The following is a 25,484-nucleotide window of genomic DNA, read 5'->3' as shown; positions in this document are numbered from 1 at the left end:
TCAGAAATACATATGGATTGTGAGAAATTGGTATATGGAACTATTCGGGCCCTTGCACTGAAGAGACCTTATCATGGGATTTCTTGGAAAAATGTCAACAGTCAATGAGAATTATGGGAATGTTTTGTTATTTATGAGAAAAAGCAATGATTTTGGAAAAGGAGACAACACAATGGTTTGAGAAAAGGATATTGTTTTTATCGTCTCATGGGCTTGACAAATAAACCTGGAGAAATCCAAGGATTAATGCTACTGGATGTATAAGGCAAGCCTCCACTCATTCTGCTTGACAGAACTTACCTGGCACTAGGGAATGGCTAAGAATGTAAGAACTATGACGGCTCCCAGGACAACAGACACACAGCGACATGATGCTCACACACTCGATGGACATTGATGGAACCTGTACGATTGACAAATACCACAGTGGACCTTTGATGGCCATTCATGTGCAATTGGCCACAAGTTGAATTTTGGTGAACCCAGCAAAACGCATGAAGCCTCTGGCTCTCTCAATCTGACTAGCATAGTCTGTGGACTATTAAGAAAATTAAGTAATTTGCTCACCTAAAACATACACGATTATCTATCCATATTGACAAGCCGAAGGTTATATTACATAAGCCTTTGACTGCTCTCTGGAATGATCCTAATATATGAAGGTTCAAAGCCACTATTATCTTGAAAATGACAGGTATAGGGTGGCCAATTTGAACTGATCTCTCCAGACATGGAGGGATGTCATGGTCTCCACAGAGAGACAGTGTCTGCCATATAGCCATAGGCTTTGAGATCTAAAATTAGCTCAGTCTCCACCTTTAGACTTTCTCTGCAGATTATTTTCCCTTATCTCATGCTATGTAGCCATCATTGGGTGGACCAGCTTTTGTTGTCCATTATGAATTGCCCTTGAATGGGGTGGCTTGCTTGGCCATTTCTGAAGGGAGCTAAGAGACAACCACATTGCTGTGGATCTGGAACTACATGTAGTCCAGACCAGGTGAGGATGGCATACTTCCTCCCCTAAGTGACATTGGTGAACTGTTTGGGTTTCGTAGCACTTGATGACAATTCAAGGTCACTATTATTGAAGCCACCTTAAAGTTCCAGATCCAGGCATTTAGATTCCACCAGCAGTGATGGTCAGATTTGAATGGGTGTCCCCAGACCATTAACCTGCATCTTTGGGTTACTGGCATTACCATGACACCGCCATTTCCCTATCTCCAGAGAAAGGGTGCTTTTGTTGCCTAGCTTCCAGTTGCAGTTGGATCCTAATCCATTAGTTGCATTTGTCCCTGGACAATTAGCCTGCTCTATTTTCTTCACTTTAATTCCTTCCCACAAGGCCTCCTCCAGTGTGCACAATCCCTGTAGGGGACAGGCGAGGTGAGGTTCCTACACTGCAGTCCACAACTTCCAGGATATCTCTATCCCAGGATTGTTTACTGCTCATTGTCTTTACTCATTATGACAGCCCATAAACAGTGAGCGAAGAAAGTGGAATAAGATCCAAAAGCTAGCACTTTCACGCACTAACTTTGTTGCCTGATGTCGGTCTGGTTCAGTTTACAGTATCTATCTTTTGAGCTACATCTTCATTCCTGAAGTTTTGTTTTTCCATTACATCTAGTGAGAAATTCTGTGAGAATTTAAAAATTGCAGTCAATTGGACATTAATTGGACTTGTAAAACTGTTGGAGAGACTTCAGATTTAGCTGAGTCAGAAAACCAATATATCTTTCAGGGACACGCTCATAACATCATCACTGCCTCATAACATGTGACCTAATGGTATAAAGATCTCATGCCCAGTCTTACGCTAGATCAACTGAAGCATGACACTCTGCAGGAACCACATGTTACCTAATTAGGTAAAAACAATGACTGCAGATGCTGGAAACCAGATTCTGGATTAGAGGTGCTGGAAAAGCACAGCGGTTCAAGCAGCATCCGAGGAGCAGGAAAATCGAAAATCATCAGGAATGAAGGGCTTTTGCCCAAAACGGCAATTTTACTGCTCCTCAGATGCTGCCTGAACTGCTGTGCTTTTCCAGCACCTCTAATCCAGAACATGTAACCTAATTGTCTAAAATAAGCCCAGATACTTACATATCTGAGAATGTAATGTTGGCACATTTTAAAAAAATTAGATGTCATAAATGGATTCTCCAATATCATGATATCCATATTTTAGTTTCTTATTAAGGGAGACATCATAAACATTGTCACATCAGGTAAAACAGCCTGTTGGAGGCAAACTCACATGAGGAGATTGGTACAATCGCATTAGGTTGCAAACATGATGCTATCACCAAATTTTTACATCAGCCCTGGGAGCAGGCCATCCAATCCGTGGCCATAAAATCCAATTCTAGGACACTCTTTTCAAAAATCACCAAAATTCTTCTTAGGTGAGAGGGGAAAGATATAAAAGAGACCTAAGGGGCAACATTTTCATGCAGAGGGTGGTACGTGTATGGGATGAGCTGTCAGAAGAAGTGGTGGAGGCTGGTACAATTGCAACATTTAAAAGGCATCTAGATGGGTATATGAATAGGAAGGATTTTGAGGGATATGGGCCAGGTGCTGACAGGTGGGACTAGGTTGGATGGGATATCTGGTCAGCTTGGACAAGTTGGACCGAAGGGTCTGTTTCCGTGCTGTGTATCTCTATGACTCAACGACTCTAATTGGGAATATTTAACGTGGCTGTGAAGACTCTGCTGCCCTTCATAGATTTCCCGATACAACTTGACTGAAATAATCTAAAAGTGGCTTGAATTTACTATTCTCCTAATTCAACTTTTTTTTCCAAAAGCTTTGGTATGGATTAACAAAATTACCTTGATGGAGTAAAATGATCAGATGTATTTTCCGATACCACAACAACAGAAGCCACTCTCCTTATTCATGCAGAGAGATAATGCCTCCAATATCATTAACAGTGTTAAATGGCATATGCACTGTAGAGGAAGTGGAAGCCAAGATCTTTTTCCTGTTTAATGGCAGGCGTTACAATGAACAAGATTTATTCCCATGTACAAATCATGGAGTTATAGAACCATACAGCATAGAAATGGGCCTTATTGTTCAACTCGTCCATGTTGACCAGATTTCATAAACTAAATTAGTCCCGTTTGCCTGTGTTTGGCCCATATCGCTCTAAACTTTTCCTATCCATGCAATTGTTCAAATCTCTCTTAATTGTTGTAATTGCATCCACCTCTGCCAGCTCGTTCCAGATAGGCATCACCCTCTGTGTGAAAAGATTGTAACTCAAGTCCCTTCTAAATCTTTCCCCTCTCACTTTAAACCTATGCCCTCTAGTTCTGGGCTCCCCTAACCTGGGGGAAAAAAACCTTGATTATTCACCTTATCTATGTCCCTCATGATTTTATAAACCTCTATAAGATCACCCCTCAGCCTTCTACACTCCAGGGGGGAAGAAAACTCACCCTATCCAGCCTCTCCTTGTAACTCATACCCTCCATTTTCAATAACATCCTGGTAAAGTCATGAAAGACAAGCTGAACAATAACAATGCAACATCTACTTGTTAAGGTCTTTAGTTCATTTAAATGAATTAAGTGGAAATTGTAAAAATGTCTGTGTAAGCACATACTACAAACAAATACAGCTTCTGAGGTAGTAAAGATATGTTTTGGCAGATGGTATTATTTGAAAGACAGAATCCATAAAAGTTATGAATACAAAACACAACTTAACAATGATAACAAAAGAACATAAATAATATTCCACAGCATTGTGGTCTGTAAGCAAGTGTTTTTAATAGTAACAAACATCACCTTTCTACCATGTTTCAAATAACAGAACATGGAATGTAAATGTGCTAGCTTATTTTCCAAAGTAGGGCTTTACAATCCAGATTATATGGCCCACCCGTACATACATTGCGCTAATATGGCCAGGAATGTTATCTAATGACTTTAAATGGGCTGGTATGAAGGACTTTGCCAAATTGGCCAAGAAATAGGAGTCATGCTGGCAACTGACGTGAAATGAGTGTCACAAAATGAACACGCACCCAAAAGTAACGCCTGGAAATTTGGCCTTGAGCCTCATCAGCTGCAGAATCCAGTTGATTGTCTAATTCAGCTCACAGGTAACAGTACAAACCAGCCTGCAGGTGGGTGGAGAGAGAAAGGGAGCCAAACCAGAGGGAAAGTGGTGGGAACACACCCCAGTATGATTGCCAAAACAGGAGGAGTACTCACATTGCAACTGGTTCCGCTAATATTAAAAGGGACATTTACCTTTTTACTTTGGTGGGGGTGGTGGTGGCCTCCAATGGTCCCTTTAAGGGCCATCAGTCGGGTTTCTGAAGACCCAGCTCAACTGGGCAGATCATGCAAGGGTCAGGTCATTCATGACAAAATTGATATGGGCTGTCAGGCACAGCGTTAGGACATTCAGTTGCATTTTCAAAGCACCTAACACCCATTTCAGGTGGAGATTATGGCCACTTGGAAGTTTCCAGCTTCCTGGTTGGCAGCTGCTGCTTATCTGGGGAAGATTGGGTGCAAGAGATTGAGTTAGAGTCCCAATGTTCTTCCTTCATTGAAGAAACGGGCGTGGTGAGTTCCAATTTCTCCCTCACGGTCTGCACAAACTTTCCATTTCTACTGATAATACATTATTATAGTTGGCTTACATCCTGCCCTGCAGGAATAAATGCCAGGTTCACAAAGCTTTCAGTTAATCCTACCTAATCTTGGCTTTCAGTTGAATTGTGTGTATATATTTTTGGTTGCACCATTGAGTTAGCAGCATTCTGTAACAAAACAGTAATTACAGAAATGTGAATTTATTAAGTATAACTAAAAAAGGGGAGTTTTACTATGACCTTAAGTACCTTTAAACTGTGTTTCTGATATTCAGCAATATATTTTTTATCAATTTATGGCACAGAAATGTTTGATTTACAATGGACTAAATTGTTTCTGCCAATATGACAACTCAGCAAAAAGCATAATGAATAGTTGAAACACTTTGCTTCTTCCAAGTACTGAACTGACTTTCCTGCATTATTTTCTCATGGAATCAGATGACAGCAAATATTCTGAATGCTTTGGCTCCAGGTGGATTCTTAAGGCTAAAAGAGAAGAGGAGACATTTGTTAAACATAATACATATTCTCTTTTAATAGTTGCCCCTAAATAAATAATATTCCTTGCAAACGTTACTGAGAAAAATATCCCCATTTTTGTAATTAATCTACAAAAGAATTTCAGTAAAAGTAACTTCCTAAAACATTGCGTGTCAGGTATACTGTAAACAGGATAGTCACAAAAATGATGGTATGCTATGACTGCACTACTGATATTGATCTTAAAGTGTGAAGTTGGGCTTCACCAGTGATTTGATTTGATTTATTACGGTCACACGCATCAATGAAAAGTTTCAAATAAAAACAGATAGAACTGCAGATGCTGTAAATCAGAATAAGAAACAAATTGCTGGAGAAGCTCAGCAGGTCTGGCAGCATCTGTGGAAGGGTCACTGAACTTGAAATGTTAACTCTGATTTCTCTCACAGATGCTGCCAGACCTGCTGAGCTTTTCCAGTGAAATGTTTTGCTTTGCTTGCAATACAGGCAGATCATACCAAAAACAGGGCAGTAGGGTAATAGAATAGAGCGAGGAACACAATGAGAAGGTGCATAGAGAGTGAGATCAACATTAAACTTCAAACTTGAGAGGTCCATTCAGAAGTGTCCACAATGGGGAAGAGGCTGTTCATGAAATTATTTGTATGGTGGTATGTACAAACTTTTATATCTTCTGCCCAGTGGAGGAGAGTGAAAGAGAGCATAACCGGGTGGGAAACCTCTTTGATTATGTTGGTTGCTTTCTCAAATCAGCAGGAAGTATAGACGGAGTCAATGGTTTGGGGGGAGGTGGGGTGAAAGTGAGGACTGAAGATCAGAGTCTACATTCGAGTGGTGCTGGAAAAGCACAGCAGGTCAGGCAGCATCCGAGGAGCAGGAAAATCGATGTTTTGGGCAAAAGCTCTTCATGAATGGATTGGAGGCTGGTTTGTGTGATGGTCTGGGCTATGTTCACAACTCCATTCCTTAGTACCACAGGAGCATGACAATGGCTTAGCTCCTTGTACAATGAGGGTTTAGGCAGAGCTTTGAATAGGGAGCTCTGCATATTATAGTTGGACTTGAATAGATATTTATAAACTCTATAGGAATAATTTCAGAATGAATCTCCTCAATAAAGGGCTGCTCAAAACAAAAACTGAAAGGACTTTTACTGAAGAGAGTAAGTGTATTTTGGGAGAGATTTGTGTGTTCTCCTGGGCCCCAGATAAACGTGCACACTGAGTGGAGTATTCCATCAATATCCCAAACTGCATGGATGATCATAGTGTGCACTGTGGTAATATTTATCCTTACTGACATCAATTGCATGAAAAATAGCAATGCAATTATTAAATTTAAGAATATGCTGTTGTAGATTTTCAAACTGGTTTTTATTCCTACTCATGGAATTTATCACTGCATCAGAGCGAACATACTTCCATAACATTTGTAGAAATCTATTTTTAAGATCCTTGATCCACATGCAGAGTACATTTACATAAAATAGGTCTTAAAATCCTCAACAGAATTTAGATTAGATTCCCTACAGTGTGGAAACAGGCCTTTTGGCCCAACCAGTCCACACCGACCCTCCGAAGAGTAACCCACCCAGACCCATTTCCCTCAAACTAATTGACCTAACACTAGGAGCAATTTAGCATGGCCAATTCACCTGACCAGCACATCTTTGGACTGTGGGAGGAAACCGGAGCACCCGGAGGAAACCCACACAGGCACGGGGAGAATGTGCAAGCTCCACACCGACAGTCACCCGAGGGTGGAATCGAACCTGGGACCTGGTGCTGTGCGGCAGCAGTGCTAACCACTGAGCTGCCCCCTTTTTAATTCTGATCAATGAAACAATAATATTCAGGGTAATTCCACAGACAATATCTGGAAACTCAATCATTTAATGAATTCCCAAATTCATCCCATGGTACTTATTATTTGTCTCTGAAGTTCAGACATTTTGTAAACCAGCTATGAAAAAAAAATGTTGTGATGTTGCATTAGTAAGCAGCTTTTGGAGGGCTATGTTTTATCAGCTTACAGGAGCCAGGCAGTTCTACATACCATTGTCTCCACTGAAATCATTAAATTACTTTACACAACATTGGGATAGGACAGGCTGTCTCAGCCTGTTTATGGCTTCCTCTTTAACCAATAAGTTGAATAAGTTCTGCTGTTCAAAAATTAACTTTGGCATCTGATTAAGTCTGCTGCTTTAGATTATTGCTCCAACCTTTCAGAGAATATTCCATTCTGGTATGAGCCAACATAATGCTTTTTTTTGTCCACTGGCATCACGTCAACATAACCTCCTTCATGATTATGAATGACCCCAGCATGTACGGCTGCTCTGCAAATACTGGATCTCTGGAGGGGAATAAAATTTTTAAAATGATAAGTATGTGAAACAGACTTGGCCATGTGGCTTCAGCCCTCAGTCACAGCCATCAATAAACATAAATCACTTTGGTTTTAAAATGTTGTTAGACAGTTAAAACAGTATACTTGGAAGTGCAATGACTGCATTAATTCCATATCTTAACTCACGGAGCAAAGTCAGTATCAAGAGTTTGTACGGTGAGTTTTCAGACCAGCAGTGAGAATGTTAAGACAATAACCCTTCGAAAGATAAAGGCACTGACCATATTAATAACAGGAAGTCAGATAATTTAGATGTATCACAGAATGGAGATTATTGTGTTATCCTCACTGTTAGTTTATATTGATAATCAACACCTATCCTCTGATTCTAATGCCTATGACCTACTCAGGTTAAAAACATCAGAAATGAAAACTCCTGATCCATAATGGCTGCTGTGATCACCTCAGCCAAGTTCACGAAGACAACGGTAAACGAAGATTCATTCTGAACAGGAATTAACATCATCACGAAAAGGACAGAGGAACTTTGTTCTACACCTCTCAGCTGATTCATATCTTTCTGAAAATGACATATTGACAGGAAGGTTGTCTGCAGAACAAAAGTGGACTCAGAAGTGTATAAATGGAACTTTAACAACAGCTGATTTTGGGCAGCAGAGTACAGACAAAGAAACATGGATTTGTAAGCAAGAACTAGAGGTTAGACTCTCTACCCTATGTCTCTCTCCTCAAATGTCAATCCTCACTGAAAAACCAACATCGATGAGCTACTATTCACTGAGAAATTAAAGTAACAAACAACCCCCATTTCTCCAACACTTAAACTGTTGGGAAACAGATTTCACCCTCGCAACTCAAGAACATCAAATATTTCAAATGGAAACTGCCTACACCTGCCTGTCTGACTTCATCTTTCTTTGTTCTAAGATTTAATCCCTGTGTTGTTTTTGCGTATATTGTATGCGAATGTGTGTGGGTGTGCACGTGTGTGTATACACACATGTGTGTATGCGTGTGTCCACGTGTGTGCACGCACATTATTTGTCATGTTTTCCTTTGATTCTTGACACTGAAAGATATTAACATTGAAATTTAGAAATAGCAGAAAGACATTTAGAGTATTGAGCCCGCCCCACCATTCTAGCTTATGGCTGATCATCTTCCCAATGCCACTGTCTCACACACTTTTCTTATCCCTTAATGTCTTTAGTCTGCAGAAATATTCATTTCTCTCTTGACAGGCTCAATCACAGAGTTTCCATAGCCCCCTGGAATAGAGAATGCCAAAAATTCAATACCCCTGAGTAAGGAAATTCTTCCTCATCTCAGTTTAAATGCTTTACCCCTCAACCTAAGGCTATGGAGAGGGGGAGAGGACAGATTTTGAAATTGCAGATCACTAAACCTGAACAGTGAACATAGAACACAGCACAGTACAGGCCCTTTGGCCCTTGACGTTGTGCCAACCTTTCATCCTACTCCAAGATCAAACTAACCTACATACTCTTCATTTTACTATCATCCATGTGCCTATCCAAGAATCTTTTTAATGTCCCTCATCTGACTCAACTACCACTGCTGGTAGTGCATCCCACACACCCACTACTCACTGTGTAAATAACCTACCTCTGACATTGCCCCTGAACCTTCCTCCAATCACCTTAAAATTATGCCCCCTTGTGATAGACATTTCCACCCTGGGAAAACATCTCTGGCTATCCACTTTATCTATGCCTCTCTCATCATCTTGTACACCTCTATCAAGTCATCTCTCATCCTTCTTTGCTCCAATGAGAAAAGTCCTAGCTCCCTCAACCTTTCTTCATAAGACATGTCCTCCAGTCCAGGCAGCATCCCGGTAAATCTCCTTTGCACCCTCTCCAAAGCTTCCACATCCTTCCTATAATGAGGTAACCAGAAATGAACACAACATTCCAAGTGTGGTCTGACTAGGGCTCTATAGAGCTGCAGCATAACCTCATGGCTCTTAAGCTCAATCCCCTGCTAATGACTACAGTGTATAGTGCATGTTGGTGCACAGCTTTCAGGTAGAGTATGGGAAACAATTGAATGAGATTTCTAAAGGAGAAGTTATTAGCAACAAGGTTACCTTTGCATTAGCTATTTGGGCTGTTAGTCCTCTGATGTCCTCCACTATTCTACAAAGAAGAGTGCCTCTATCATGGTTACCATTTACATAGTTGCAGTTTAACTTTGACAATTGATTTTAACAATCACGTCTCACCTCTTGGGGAGTTCAGTGGCACTTGCTGGACAGCAAATGCACCTCCAGCCCAAACAGACCATTTGCATTTGACAACAATGTTACATCAGTGACGCAGACCAGCGCAGGATTGGGAAACAGGAATTATCGAAGAAGTCAAGCATTAAAAATCAAGCTCCTGATCCATGCTTTTTGAATGAAATTTGAGCCTTTCATTAACTCAGATGCAAAAAGATAGACCGGGAATTTCTTCAAACTTTCCGCTACTATGTTGCCTTAATGCTTGGCGCATTTCTGACAAAAATCACATAATAGAGTTTGGACAGAAACAGTCTTGCATTCCAGCCAGTTACGTTCCTTTGATATATTGTCATTCCTAGTCTACGCGCCTTTCGATGCATTCTGTATGCCAATGAAAGCAATTCAAACTAGTATACTTAGCCTTTTGTTAGCACGGTGCTGTGAAGTAATTTATATTGTTTGGTGCCTCATGGGTCATATAATCTAGATCGTCAGTGTTCAATTCATCATTCTCACTTGAATTCTACACAGCAAACTTCAGAAGGCTAAAAAAGTGGCAATTCAAGAAAAGGCACACTGGGATTTTATTTTGTTAAAAATGGGTGTAGAAGAAGCAAAAGACCTTCACTACAGAGATTACTGAAGTAGTGACGATGTGGAGGAACCAGAGTTGGACTGGGGTGGACAAAGTTAAACATCACATCACACCAGGTTATAGTCCAGCACATTTATTTGAAAGCATGAGCTTTCAATACACTGCTTCATCATCAGGTGGTTGTGAAGTACAAGACACAGAATTTACTGCGAAAGGTTACAGTGTCATATATTAAACATTCTAAAAGATGAAATATTTAATCTAAGAGTATTTAATATATTTCAACTGCATGATACCTTTTGCTGTAAATTCTGTGTCTTATGGTCCCTGCTAAACAACCATCTGATAACGCTCGAAAGCTAGTGCTTTCAAATAAACGTTTTGATTAGAACCTGGTGTTGGGTGATTTTTAACTTTGAAGTAATTACATATTTGTTTATGGGATGTGGGCATCACCAGCTGAGCAAGAATTTATTGCCCATCCATAAATGCCCACAGGGCAGTTAAGGATTAGACTATAGAATCCCTTCTGCCAGTGTGGAAGCAGGCATTTGGCCCATTGAGTCCATACCAACTCACCAAAGTGATTTGCATCTTGACCAATGCCCCTCACCACCCATCCCTGTAACCCTGCATTTCCTTTGGCAAATCCACCCAGCCTATAAATCTTTGGACTGAGGGAGGAAACTGCAACACCCGAAGGAAGCCCCATGCAGGAAAATGTGCAAACTCCACACAGCCAGTCAACCCAAGGCTGTGACTGAACCCAGGTTCTTGGTGCTGTGAGGAAGCAGTGCTAACCACTGAGCCATTGTGTGTTGGAAGTCATGTGTAAACCTGACAAGTGAGAATAGCAGATTTCCTCCCCTAAAGAGCATAGTGAACCAAGTGATTTTTTAAAAATTACAGATTCCTTTTACTAAATTCAAGTTTCATCGTCTGTCATGGTGGGATTCAAACCAATATCCCATTAACATTTGCCTGAGGTTCTGGATTACTCATCCAGTGACACTATCACTGCCCCACCCTCTCTCCAGATACACAACACAATATATCCAAAATAATTCTGTATACAATGAAAAGTTTGAAATTTTTACTATTGTAAAGCTTACTGTAGCTTTTCGAGGGAGAGTTCACACACTTCTAAAATATTCTATTTCTAGTGTGGGACAAATGGAACAACCTGAAAACAGACATTCAGGTAGAACACTTCCCCACATGCAATTATTCCGAAAATGCCGTGACATTTTCAAGCAAATACATATATTCAAACCTTGCACATGCAGCTATTTAAAACGTCAGCCACAATTTTTGTCAATTTCTCTGGGAAAATAAGTTTGTAAGTCTGTATAAAGTCTCATGGGTGATACTGAGAACTGAACCTCAAGGTATTTAGGTGATCAGATATCCTGCTGAAACACCTCAACCTCTGCTTGACTGACAGCTCTGGATCTGAACAATCTGCTGTCGATTTCACAATCTTTGTTTACACAATGTTAAGAGGTTTCAAGTGCTTGCAATTTCAGTTGTTGGTATTTTAGAGGGATAGATGTTCATTGACCTCAACAAAAAAAAGTTTGTGTTTTTCAAAGTGGCAATTTACTGATGCACAAGCATTTTTATAATTTTCTAAACATATGTCTTTTTGTCTAATGTTACCATAGCATTCATTACTTCTATACAACATATAGTGAGTGAATGGGCATGGAGATGACACAGCTTGGCATACAGAATATGAGGGACTATGGATGTGAAAGAGTGGGGACAAGTGCCTAGCCTGGCCTGGTGGGAATGAGAAACCAGAGGCATGGCATTGTGGAAGAGGACTTTTTCCAAATTATCTTTGAAAAATGTTCCCTAATAGAGTCCATGGTTCTTGATACCCCTGAGGTGCTGTGAATCATGTCTCTTTAAAGAAATTGACCTGACCCCATGAAAATTGCCACATCAGCACCCCACCCTGTTCCCTGGCCAACATCTGTCTCAGGCTGGCTGCAGTGCTCCAGTGAAGCTCAGCACTAGCTGAAAGAACAGCACCTCATTTTCCGCTTGAGCACCCGGCAGCCTTCTGGACTCAATATCGGGGAGTAGGAGAATCGACATTTCGGACATTCCTGATGAAGGGCTAATGCCCGTAACATTGACTCTCCTGCTCCTTGGATGCTGCCTGACCTGCTGTGCTTTTCCAGCGCCATACGTTTCATCTCTGACTCTCCAGCATTTGCAGTGCCCACTTTCTCCTGGACTCAATACCGAGTTCAACAATTTTTAGGCTTATTTTCTCTCTCATATCCTTACCCAATCCCCACGCACCAGGCCTGGTCATCACATGTGCTGCTACTACACACAACCCATTGGCAGCCACTAATAGACCCATTAGCAGCTAGTCATTCTCCTTGGTTGACCTTTACCAAGTCCTTTGTCTGTCCAACTGTCGCTCTCTCCTTTTTCTCTCTTTCTTCGGGCTCTATCATTTACTTCCAGCCTCTGCCCAACCCCATCTTCTGCATAAATGCAAACCTTTTCCGGAAGGGTCACTAGACCCAAACATTAACTCTGCTTTCTCTCCACAGATGCTGCCAGACCTGCTGAGCTTTTCCTGCAATTCTTTTTTTTTTCTTTCCAATTTCCAGAATCCGCAGTTCTTTCGGGTTTTTTGTTTGTTCCATGAAAATTGGATTGGTCATGCCTTTCTCTGCAAAAGGTAAGGAATTCAGATTCATGAGCTGAACCAGCCCACACCCTGAAGAGTTAGTCCCAAAACCTGAAAAACCAAAACTGGGTCAGGAATCCCAGAATTAGGAATCACTTACTAGATTTAAAGGGATCCCCAAATCTTCCCAATCAGGTGACAATCCTTGTCCATTATCCTAAAATTGCAAAAGTTGAAAAATGCTGTGCCTGATGAACAAGCTTAAGCTATACGAATACTTACAGTTATAAAGCCCAGCAGATAAAAGAAAAGCATTGAAGTTGAGCACGATAAAAGTTTTAATACAAGAACTCCGAATGCTGGGAATCAGAGACAAAAACAGAAATTGCTGGAAAAGCTCGGCAGGTCTGGCAGCATCTGTGGAGAGAAAGAGTTAACATTTTGGATCATGTGACCCTTCCTCAGAATTCCCAGTCACCGGACCCGAAATATTAGCTTGGTTTCTCTCCACAGATGCTGCCAGACCTGCTGAGCTGTCCCAACAATTTCTGTTTTTATGACTATAAAAGTCTTATTCATAAGAACTGTTTCGTTCTGAAGGAGGGTCACTGGACCCGAAACGTTAACTGCTCACTCTCCACAGATGTTGCCAGACCTGCTGAAGATTTCAACAACTGCTGTTCTTGTGATCATAAAAGTCTCACTTGTTTTACAACGTGATTGTAGTTGGGCATCATTCAAATTTAAAAAGTAAACTTTATTGTGAGGTGCTTCCTCATGCAAAACCTCATCTTCTGCAATTGAACACTGACAACCTAAGCAAGCGGAATTTTAATGCACATAAAATCCTGCAAGTTGGACAAAGATTTGCACTGGGAATGTTAGAAGCAAGAAAAAAACTTAAAGATGAAGATTTCTATTCATTTTGGTTTCTTTAAATGTTAAATTTCAATTCCTTATCCATGCTGTTGTAGTGGAGAACTCCCACTTACTGTATGTCCTTACCACCCATGAGGATAACTTTCTTTCTCTCTTTCACTCTAGAAAGAGTGGCTTCCTTGTTCTCTATACCTAGACTGCAAAACTTTCCACATAGTTTTGGCAACAAGAGTAATTATGAATAAATAAATATTGGCATGATTTTTGAGTCCAAACCCTCTGGAAATTGTTGTAAAATGACTAGCTGCTAACGGCAGTGGCACCTTTCTAAGAATATATCATATGAAAACTCAAAAACAAAGGCTGATGTTTCCAAAACAAAAAGACACTCCAGTGCATGTGTGAATTCTGCTTGGCAACAAAATGCTATTTTTATTTTCAACAGGATAGAGTTTCAAAAGTTTGACTTTAGTTCAGCTGCAAGCAACTTAAAGTCTTGGGTGCGGCACAGAGTTAACATTAGCGCTTTACTCATGGGCTGGAGTCTTACGACATCCCCTAACTGTCAGGGACAGGAAGGTAGGACAGGGATGGTGGAGCCATAAACTTGGGTACCATGCCAAAAGCCTTGCTCCACTATAAATTAGCGCTCTGGGTGCACCTAGACCCCAAGGACTGCAGTGGTTGAAGAAGGTAACTCATCATCAGCGTCTTCTCAAGGGTAATCAGGATGTGCAATAAATACTGACCCAACCACTGATGCCCACATCCATCAATATAAAACAAAAAGGCAATTTTATGAGTGATGGGGGGAAGCATTGACCATCCTTGTTCACCCATGGGCCAGCTGATGCCCTGAAGTGACTAATTAATTGATTTTCAAAGATCCAAACCTTTTTTTTTGTCAGCTGAAGACATTAATAGTGCCTGTGGAGATTTCCAAGACCCAAATTGTGATGAGGTCAGACAGGTGGCTTCACAAATATGAATCTTAGAATCTCCACAATACTAAAGGAGGCATGTGGCCCTTTGAGTACACACCGACCGTCTGAACAGCATCCCACCCAGGCCCATCCCTTCAAATTTAACTATCCTGGGCAATTTCAGGACTTCCATGAGTTCTTAACTTGTCTTCCATTTCTAATAATCCAGATAACTGACGATATGAGCCATAGTATACAAAATACATAAACTATCATATAACAATGTAAACATCATACAACAGCAAGTTTTGAGAAGAACAACTTTTTTAAAAAAAAGTCACTTGGCAAACTATATTCTAACTCCTTACATCGGAATAGATGTGGGTTCCAATGACCCGAGCCAGATGGGGATTTTCTTGCATACAATTTCGTGGACAATATATCCTGAAATTAGAAGCAAAATACATAGGTTCAATATTTCATCGTCGTTAGAAGTGGTGACCTTGGTGTTATATAATTTTCACAGGTAAAAAAGTACATATTTTCAAACATAATGCTTAACAAAATGTTTAGGGGCCTGAAGGAATTATTAAGTGCTTTTCTTAGCAATTTACTGTGCAGCCTATTCCTACACATTTAGGTTAACATACAAAGAAATGAGTTAGGAGCTGATGTAGGCCATTTGGCCCCTCAAGCCTATTCCAACTTTTAAAAAGATGACTCATCTGATTACATCCTCAACTTCATGTTCCACATTCCCTCTGATAAACCTTCCCTGGTCCCTTGCTTACCAACAATCTGTCCACCTCTATCGCAAAAATATCCAAAGGCTTCACTTTCACTAATATTTGAGGAAGGGTGGCATAGACTCACAGCCCTTACAGAAATATTTCTCCTCACCTTTGTTTTAAATGGACAACACTTTGTTTTCAAACAGTGACCCCTACTTCTACTTCCTGGAAGTGATGCCATAGTTAATGCTCATTTGCATATTTATTGTGACAATTCTGTGGCTTTAAGAGATGTATTTTATGCTTTTAAAGAGACATTTTAAGACAGAGGTGCCAAACTGTCTTAATTTACCCCCAGACATGATCGACGATGCCCTCCACCGCATCTCCTCCACTTCCCGCTCCTCCGCACTTGAGCCCCACCCCTCCAATCGCCACCAGGACAGAACCCCACTGGTCCTCACCTACCACCCCACCAACCTCCGTATACATCGTATCATCCGCCGTCATTTCCGCCACCTCCAAAAGGACCCCACCACCAGAGATACATTTCCCTTCCCTCCCCTATCAGCGTTCCGAAAAGACCACTCCCTTCGTGACTCCCTCGTCAGTTCCACACCCCCCACCAACCCAACCTCCACTCCTGGCACCTTCCCCTGCAACTGCAAGAAATGCAAAACGTGCGCCCACACCTCCCCCCTCACTTCCCTCCAAGGCCCCAAGGGATCCTTCCATATCCACCACAAATTCACCTGCACCTCCACACACATCATTTACTGCATCCGCTGCACCCGATGTGGCCTCCTCTATGTTGGGGAGACAGGCCGCCTACTTGCGGAACGTTTCAGAGAACACCTCTGGGACACCCGGACCGACCAACCCAACCACCCCATGGCTCAACACTTCAATTCTCCCTCCCACTCCACCAAGGACATGCAGGTCCTTGGACTCGTCCATCGCCAGACCATAGCAACACAACGGCTGGAGGAAGAGTGCCTCATCTTCTGCCTAGGAACCCTCCAACCACAAGGAATGAACTTAGATTTCTCCAGTTTCCTCATTTCCCCTCCCCCCGCCTGGTCTCAGTCAAATCCCTCAAACCCAGCACCGCCTTCCTAATCTGCAATCTTCTTCCTGATCTCTCCGTCCCCATCCCCACTCTGGCCTATCACCCTCACCTTAACCTCTTTCCACCTATCACATCTCCATCCCCTCTCCCCCAAGTCCCTCCTCCCTACCTTTTATCTTAGTCTGCTGGACGCACATTCCTCATTCCTGAAGAATGACAATGTCCTTCTTCAGGAATGTTAATGCTACTGGATATCAGGGGAAGAATTGACTCTCTGCCAGATAGTGAGTCAGTCAATGCTTTGGAGCAGACCACAGGTCAGGAGCAGACCCTGAGGATTTGCATTATGGGGAGAGGCTGGATAGGCTGGGGTTTCTTTCACTGGAGTGTAGGAGGTTGGAAGGGGTGACTTTATAGAGGTTTATAAATTCATGAGGGGCATAGACAAGGTAAATGGCAGGGGTCTTTTCCCTTGGGTGGGGAATGTCTAGGCTAGAGGGTATTTTTTTAAGGTGAGAGGAGAAAGATTTGAAAAAAGAAATGAGGGGCAATTTTTGAGCAATTATTTCTCCCCTACGTGGAATGGTCTGTGTGTGGAATGAGGATGTGGTGGTGGATGCGGGTACAGATACAAATTTCAAACATTGTTGAGATAAGTGCATGGATAAAAAAAGGTTTGGAATGATATGGGCCAAGCGCAGGTAGGTGGGACTAGTTTAGTTAGGGATTACGGTCAGCATGGATGGGTTGGACCGAAAGGTCTGTTTCCTCGCTGTACAACTCCATGACTCTCTGGTGCTGAGCTGACAGTTTTTGGAACTGATTTGAGGGCAGTGGTTCAGCAATCCCAGAGGGTAGGAAAGGGTCACCAGAACATTCCTGCTGCTCCTGGCGCACAAATTCAAAAGGCATTTGCTCACCTACTTAGCCGCATGGTTTCCAGTGGTTTGAAGTGAGTTTGCTTAATAAAAATAGGCAATGATAAAGTAACAATATGGTTCTTATGAAAATAAATGTGTTTTTGATGACATCAAATACTTCAATCTCATAATATATTGCCTTAAAGGTGAGAAAGCATTTGGGATTCTAGAATAAGCCTTAAAGATTACAAACTGCACCTCAACCTCACACTTCAGACTCGAAATGATAACTCTGCTTTATTCTCTTAATTTTAATCTCTTCCCACAGCTGCTGCCAGACTTGCTGAGTTTCTCCAGCAATTTCTCTCTTTGTTTCTGATCTCCAGCATCTGCAGGTCTTTTTTAAAAAAAATTTCAATCAATGTGTTTGGCAGGCAATGGAATTACGATGGGGTCCTTCCTGTCTGATTGTGCGTGTCCACGAACTACATTTCCCCCACCAGCATCCTCTCCAAAAAACATCTCGGGGTGAAGTGAGACATTTTCATTACGTTTCATGAACTGAAACCTGAACCAATTTTCTTCTACTTTTCTCGCTACCTACCACTTCCCACACAACCAAAAGTGAACATTTCGAAATTACGCGAGTCAGTTGTGAATTTTGTGTGTTTTAATACTTTGCATTTTAAATTCCAGCTTTTATTGTTTAATTCCAATTTTTTTTGAGCCCGCAATCTCTATGAAACTGCCTTTCCTTTTTATTTATGGGAATGAATGTGGACATCGCTGGCTGGGCCCAACTTAGTGCAGTTGAGAGTCACCCACATTGCTGTGGCTCTGCAGTCAGGACAGCAGCTTCCTTCCTTGAAGGACTAGATGAGCTCTATTTCCCAAAAAGCAAGTCATGACCATCCACAGATTCTTAATTCCAGATTTTTTTTTAAAAAGTTGCATGCAAATTCCACCCAGGATTTGAACCCAGTTTCCCAGGTGAGACGTCCAACAATAATACCACTAGACCATTTCGTCAGCTTATGCTGAGAGTGAGCCAAGTAAAGCTGGATACTTTTTCCAGCTGCCTCATTACCATAACTGGCAGGGAACCAGGCAGTCACCCTGGCTGCACAACTGCAGGAACAGCACAGAGGCTGCAAAACCTCAGACCCAAGAGTAGGCAGGAGAGACAGTGGAAACGAGGATACGATGCAGAATAAAGACTTAAAATGATAATCAATATGATTCATGTATCAGTCACGTACCTCGGGCAATGTGAGGCTGGTTTCGTGAATGTACACATTTGATGTCCTCTTGTCTCGCAATTAGCAGATTGGACTATGGAGTAGATTAAAATTTAGTTAACAATAGCTGAAAGAAACTAAAATAAAGTTACGTAAAATGTATCTTGAAATAACTCACCTGTTACTTTCGAAATGGTAAATGAATTGGCAGCTCTGTATTTACTAAAACAAAAAGAGAGATGTGTAAGTTTGTTACAATGCTGAGACTCAATTTATTATCAACTACATTATTGGAGCCACTCAGTTATAAAATAACTAATTCTGCAATATCAGAAATCACTGAGATTCAGGACAGTGTTCATTCCAAACATAGTCAACTAAACATTTAGAGAATAGCTGTCTTTAATTGTTTTCTGATTCAGCCATTGGGTATCAGCTTATGGATCAGCTGTTAGAGCCAGGAGTGTATGGGTTCAGACTCTACTCCTGAATATGAGCACAAATACCAAGCCTGTCACTCTAACGCAGTGCTTTGAGGGCACTGTACTGTAAAGGGCTATTGTTTAAAAGAGAAGGGGAATTATCTCCAACCAGGGACCTGGGTTCAATTCCACCCTCAGGCAACTGTCTGTGTGGAGTTTATACATTTTACCGGTGTCTGTGTGGGTTTCCTCTGGGTGCTCCAGTTTCCTCCAACAGTCCAAAAATAGATGTGCAGGTTAGGTGAATTGGCGACACGCTAAATTGCCCATAGTGTTTACGGATGTGCAGGCTAGGTGGATGAGCCAATGGGAAATGTGAGGTTATGGAGATAAGCTGGGGGTGGGTCTGGGTGAGATGCTGTTCAGAGGGTTGATGCAGACTAGATGGGTCTAATGGCCTGCTTCTATGCAGTTGGGATTCTATGAATGTATAGTCGCCAAAGTCTGATTGGACCACAGAGCTGCTCTCTCATGTGTGTATGAGAGACACACACACACACACACACACACACACACACACACACACACACACAGAAAGATGACTGAGGATGGTTTGAGGGAAGAAATTGAAAAGCACAGTCCTTCGCGGTAATTTCAGCTGATACAGGAGTTCAATCCACAGTGCATCGCAAACCAATCATCCAGCCAACAGATAATCCTACATCCACCAACCGCTAATCCTACATTCACCAACCGCTAATCCTACATTACCAATCAGTAATCCTGCATTCAGCCAACCGGTAATCCTACATCCACCAACCGCTAATCCTACAATCAGCTGACTGGTAATCCTGTATCCACCAAACGCTAATCCTACATCCATCAACCGCTAATCCTACCTCCACCAAACGCTAATCCTACATCCAACCAACCACTAATCCTACATCCACCAACCGCTGTACCTATATCCACCAACCACTATACCGATAAACACCAACCGCTAATCCTACATCCACCAACCGCTAATCCTACATCCATCAACCACTATTCCTACATCCACCAACCACTATACCGATAAACACCAACCGCTAATCCTACATCCACCAACCGCTAATCCTACATCCATCAACCGCTAATCCTACATCCACCAACCACTATACCTACATCCACCAACCGGTAATCCTATATCCATCAACCGCTAATCCTATATCCATCAACCGCTAATCCTACATCCACCAACCGCTAATCCTACAATCAGCTGACTGGTAATCCTGTATCCACCAAACGCTAATCCTACATCCATCAACCGCTAATCCTACCTCCACCAAACGCTAATCCTACATCCAACCAACCACTAATCCTACATCCACCAACCGCTGTACCTATATCCACCAACCACTATACCGATAAACACCAACCGCTAATCCTACATCCACCAACCGCTAATCCTACATCCATCAACCACTATTCCTACATCCACCAACCACTATACCGATAAACACCAACCGCTAATCCTACATCCACCAACCGCTAATCCTACATCCATCAACCGCTAATCCTACATCCACCAACCACTATACCTACATCCACCAACCGGTAATCCTATATCCATCAACCGCTAATCCTATATCCATCAACCGCTAATCCTACATCCATCAACTGCTAGTCCTACATCCACCGACCACTAATCCTACATTCACCAACCGGTAATCCTATATCCATCAACCACTAATCCTCCATTCACCAACCACTAATCTTCCATCCACCAACCGGTAATCCTACATTCACCAACCGGTAATCCTACATTCACCAACCGCTATTCCTACATTCACCAACCGGTAATCCTACCTCCACCAACCGCTAATCCTACATCCACCAACCGCTAATCCTACATCCACCAACCGGTAATCCTACCTCCACCAACCGCTAATCCTACATCCACCAACCGCTAATCCTACATCCACCAACCGGTAATCCGACATCCACCAACCAGTAATCCTACACCCACCAACCGGTAATCCTACACCCACCAACCACTAATCCTACATCCACCAACCGCTATTCCTACATCCACCAACAGCTAATCCTACATCCACCAACAGTTAATCCTACATCCACCAACAGCTAATCCTACATCCACCAACAGCTAATCCTACATCCACCAACCGTTAATCCTACATCCATCCAACCGCTAATCCTGTCTCTAGCCGACTGCTAATCCTGCATTCACCCTGCTGTGGTAAAGTTGGGACTTGGAGGGTGGTAGAGTTTGTGGGTTTTAGAGATGATGTTCAAGGAGCCTCGAAGTCTTGATGAATTGGAGCATTATACCACAAGTAGCCGGTATATATGGAGAAAGTGAGGGCTGCAGATCCTGGAGAGTCAGAGTCCAAACGTGTGATGCTGGAAAAGCACAACAGGTCAGGCAGCATGTGAGGAGTGGGAGAGTCGCTTCAAGGCAGAGGAGATCACACCGGGGTGTGGGGGCAGGGTTTCTGGTATGCAATGCAAACACAGTTGTCAGTGGCAGAGGGAGTGAATTTTTCAAGATGATCAATCAGTGCCAAACAAATTAAATGCAGTAGGCAAACATCCTACTCTGTCTTTGTCAGAACCTAGATTCTGCCTGGGGTCCACCCCTTCAATGTTTTGTCAAATGTATCCATTGGTAAGGCCTACATGCACGCTTGTGGAGGATAAAACATTTCATCTGGCTCAGTGTAATGCCAACTGCAGGTCTGGAATGTAACCCAACAGTGGGAATAGCTGACTCCTCATTTGTTGCTTGGAAGGTTATGTGCCATGACAATAGGATCTATAGCCTTACTTCGCTACCTTCCTTTAGCATTTTATGAATGATGCCGACTGAGGTCACACCAATACTCACCCATATGATTGGACCCCATTCCTATTGGCTTTTATAAAGAATGGTTTCTTTCCTTGTCTGGTCACATCCACCCAGCCACCTTCATTGTCGAGTACTCCATAATGTATTGCTGCTCTACATAGACTTGATTGCTGAAAGATTGTAAACAAAATGAAAGTAAATATAAATTAATATGTATTAAGTAAATATATATTAAAATAAATAAACCCACGACAGATTTGCTGATGCATTCTAAATGCAATAACACTTTTTTTTTATTTTTGCAGTAGTTAACCTCTGTATTAAGGATAGTGCATATGAAGATCTATAATTGGTTAGAGAGAACAAACTAAGACACAAAGCTTTTTTCTATGGGACGAAGAATTAGAATTTGCACTTTATACTTTATCGGTGTTCCCGATATCCCTCACTGACATAGTTCAGTGGATGTGAGAGACAAGTACATGCTCAAGCCTGAGAAGTTATCATTTGCAAGTAGTCAGCAATATTATAAATGTTTACAGTAGAGGAGGTAGGGATGAGTGGGTAGAAAGTTAGGTTGTGGTGATGACAGTTAAACAGTAATCTTTAAAGGAGAGTACAGATTGACTGTTTTTGATTAGATTCCCCAACAATTCTACACCGACCCTCCAAAGAGTAACACACCCAGACCCATTCCCCTTTAACTCATGCACCGAATGGCCAATTCACCTGACCGGCACTTTTTTGGACTGTGGGAGTAAACCCAAGCACCCAGAGGAAACCCACGCAGACATGGGGAGAATGTGCAAACTCCACACAGACACTCACCCGAGGCTGGAATTGAATCTGGGTCCCTGGTGCTGTGAGGCAGCAGTGCTAACCACTGAACCGCCATGCCGCTGGAGTCATTGCTTCCAGCCTTTTAGGGACTACTTCAGGTTTTACTGAGATGTCCCTTTCATCGTTATGTATAGGAGTTGGGGTGTTATCATGAGGTTTTACAGGATGTTAGTGAGGCCTCTTCTGGAGTACTGTATCCACTTCTGGTTGCCTTGTTATACAAAGGGCATTGTTCAGCTGAAAGTGTTCATAAGAGATTTATCAGGATGTCGTCAGGAATGGAGGGTTTGAATTAAAAAGGAGGGACTGGAATGTTTTTTTAGTGACACATAATTGTTGCTGGGAACTATTGTTACTAAGAATTATCATTGTCGTCTCTTCGCTGTTCTTTGGGGTTCATCAATTTAACCGTTTAAATTGCAAGAAGGAGAGAAAAGGAATTGCTTTGTGTTTCTTTTTGATGTTGTTATATCGGAAAAGCAGATATCGATGAACACGATTTCAGTTGAAAAATAATGGATTGAGTTTGTCAACATATAAAATAAACACTTAACTGCACTTGTTTCAGAATCATTAAAAATTTCCCAAATCAAAATGACATTCGGTGCGGCTTGGTCTCAGCAAATAACAGCATAAAATGTGGATGTTTATTCTTAACAATAAAATAGGTGGCCATGAAGTGAATTTCTCCCTCAATATCTTTGAATGTTAAGAAACCGTAATTATAATTGATCATAGAGAAGTTAAGATTTAATAAGTTGTTTATTAAAATCAATTGAGCTGCTATTAATTTTAAACAAAAACAAAAATGTCTGGAAGTAATGAACAAGGTCAGTAAATTTGGTGAAAGAAATGACATGCTGTGACATTTTATTGTTTGTTCTGCATGAATACTGATATACTGCAATAAACAACATTTCTTTTGCAGAAGGACTGAGTAACTAGCAAAATGTGTAGGTACATAATTGACAAGATTATGGGCGTTTCACCATATTCTGTTACCCACCATTTCATAATGCAGCGTTCCAATGACTTTCCCTGTACTGTACAAACAACCTGCTGGGCATTCATACCTGGAATAAGGAAATGGCAGAGGACAAAAGGTGAGAATTAGAAACAGAATTAAGTTTTATTCAAGAGAGTCACGGGTAGTTTTATTTGTCATTTCTACTATACACAACGGATACAGTAAAAACGAGACAGTGTTGCTCCAATAACAGTAACAAAAACACAAACTACAGTTTTGTAATGAATGAACATTAATTTTAAAAATGTTTTAGCAGTAACTCAAAAATGAATTTCAGATGGAATAAAGTGTGATCATACAGTGATCAGGAGCCTGATGGCTTGGGGGAAGAAACAGTTGCACAGTCTGTCTGTGAAGGACCGACTGGTCCAGTACCTTCTGCCAGATGGCAGGAGGAAGAAGAGTTTGAGTGAGGGGTGTGTGGAGTCTTGCACAATGCTCTTAGCCTTTTGGATGCAGCGTGTGGTGTAAATGTCTGTGATGTCTCAGCTGTCCTCACTATCTTGCATTCCGAGATGATGCAATTCCCAAACTATGCAGTGATGCCACATGTATTCAAGTACAGAAGTACAGGGGTACAGTGAAAAGTGCCCAATGTCACCACACACAGTGACATCTCAGATACAAAGTATCTTGGTACAAATCTTAGGTACTAAAATTAGATTAGGTACAAAAATAGAGAAATAAAGAGAACAGTTAAAGTTTCTACATGACATTACATCTACAAAGGCAGATCCTTAGTGACTTGCTTTGATTTTAATCAACATTTCCACAAGATTTGGGTTTATGATTAGATTAGATTACTTACAGTGTGGAAACAGGCCTTGCGGCCCAACAAGTCCACACCGACCCTCCGAAGAGTAACCCAGCCAGACCAATTTCTCTCAAACTAATGCACCTAACACTATGGGCAATTTAGCATGGCCAATTCACCTGACCTGCACATCTTTGGATTGTGGGAGGAAACCAGAGCACCCGGAGGAAACCCACGCAGACATGGGGAGAATGTGCAAACTCCACACAGAAATTTTATTAAAGTGACTTTCTAAATACAAATCTTATACATGTTGGTTGATATAAATTTTAACTGGCTCCAGGTAAAATGTCATGTTGTCTTCTTTTAAATATTACTTTAGTAGTTCATTTTTTGTCAAGCCATTGACAACAATAACGAGCTTAGAAAGTGTGTCGAAGATAACTGATATCAATTTATATATTAGCTATCAAATTTAGGGCGGCACGGTGGCACAGTGGTTAGCACTGCTGCCTCACAGCACCTGAGACCCAGGTTCAATTCCCGACTCAGACTCCCTGTGTCTGCGTGGGTTTCCTCCAGGTGCTCCGGTTTCCTCCCACAGTCCAAAGATGTGCAGGTCAGGTGAATTGGCCATGCTAAATTGCCCGTAGTGTTAGGTAGGGGTATGGGTGGGTAGCGGGTCGGTGTGGACTTGTTGGGCCGAAGGGCCTGTTTCCACACTGTAAGTAATCTAATCTAAATTTACATTATTTACCCCACTGGGAAAAAAAGGATGGTCAATTTCTCACCTATTGCAAGTTGTTCCCTTGCATTGATCACGGAGTTTAGTTTCACAAGACATCAACTGAGCTGAGAAGAGAGATTATAATAAGAATGCATTTTTTATGGATCTG

General features: G+C 41.7%; 1 protein-coding gene across 2 annotated transcripts in view; it reads right to left on the bottom strand.

The window, feature by feature from the left end:
• Positions 1-3,766: 3,766 nt before the first annotated feature.
• Positions 3,767-25,484, bottom strand: part of LOC132815295 (cysteine-rich secretory protein LCCL domain-containing 1-like) — a 54,488-nt gene continuing 32,770 nt past the window's right edge. For both annotated transcript variants that reach the window (XM_060824134.1, XM_060824135.1), the window contains exons 8-15: positions 25,380-25,440; positions 23,814-23,880; positions 22,007-22,137; positions 18,876-18,919; positions 18,719-18,791; positions 15,168-15,243; positions 7,356-7,489; positions 3,767-5,116 (exon numbers count right to left, since the gene is read on the bottom strand). In XM_060824134.1, the coding sequence (XP_060680117.1) occupies positions 5,065-5,116; positions 7,356-7,489; positions 15,168-15,243; positions 18,719-18,791; positions 18,876-18,919; positions 22,007-22,137; positions 23,814-23,880; positions 25,380-25,440 (638 nt within the window). In that variant the 3' untranslated portion in view covers positions 3,767-5,064. The remainder of the gene's footprint in view (positions 5,117-7,355; positions 7,490-15,167; positions 15,244-18,718; positions 18,792-18,875; positions 18,920-22,006; positions 22,138-23,813; positions 23,881-25,379; positions 25,441-25,484) is intronic.

This window comes from Hemiscyllium ocellatum, chromosome 4 (assembly GCF_020745735.1).
Source record: "Hemiscyllium ocellatum isolate sHemOce1 chromosome 4, sHemOce1.pat.X.cur, whole genome shotgun sequence".
Lineage (NCBI taxonomy): Eukaryota > Metazoa > Chordata > Chondrichthyes > Orectolobiformes > Hemiscylliidae > Hemiscyllium > Hemiscyllium ocellatum.
This window is presented reverse-complemented; position numbering and strand designations above follow the sequence as displayed.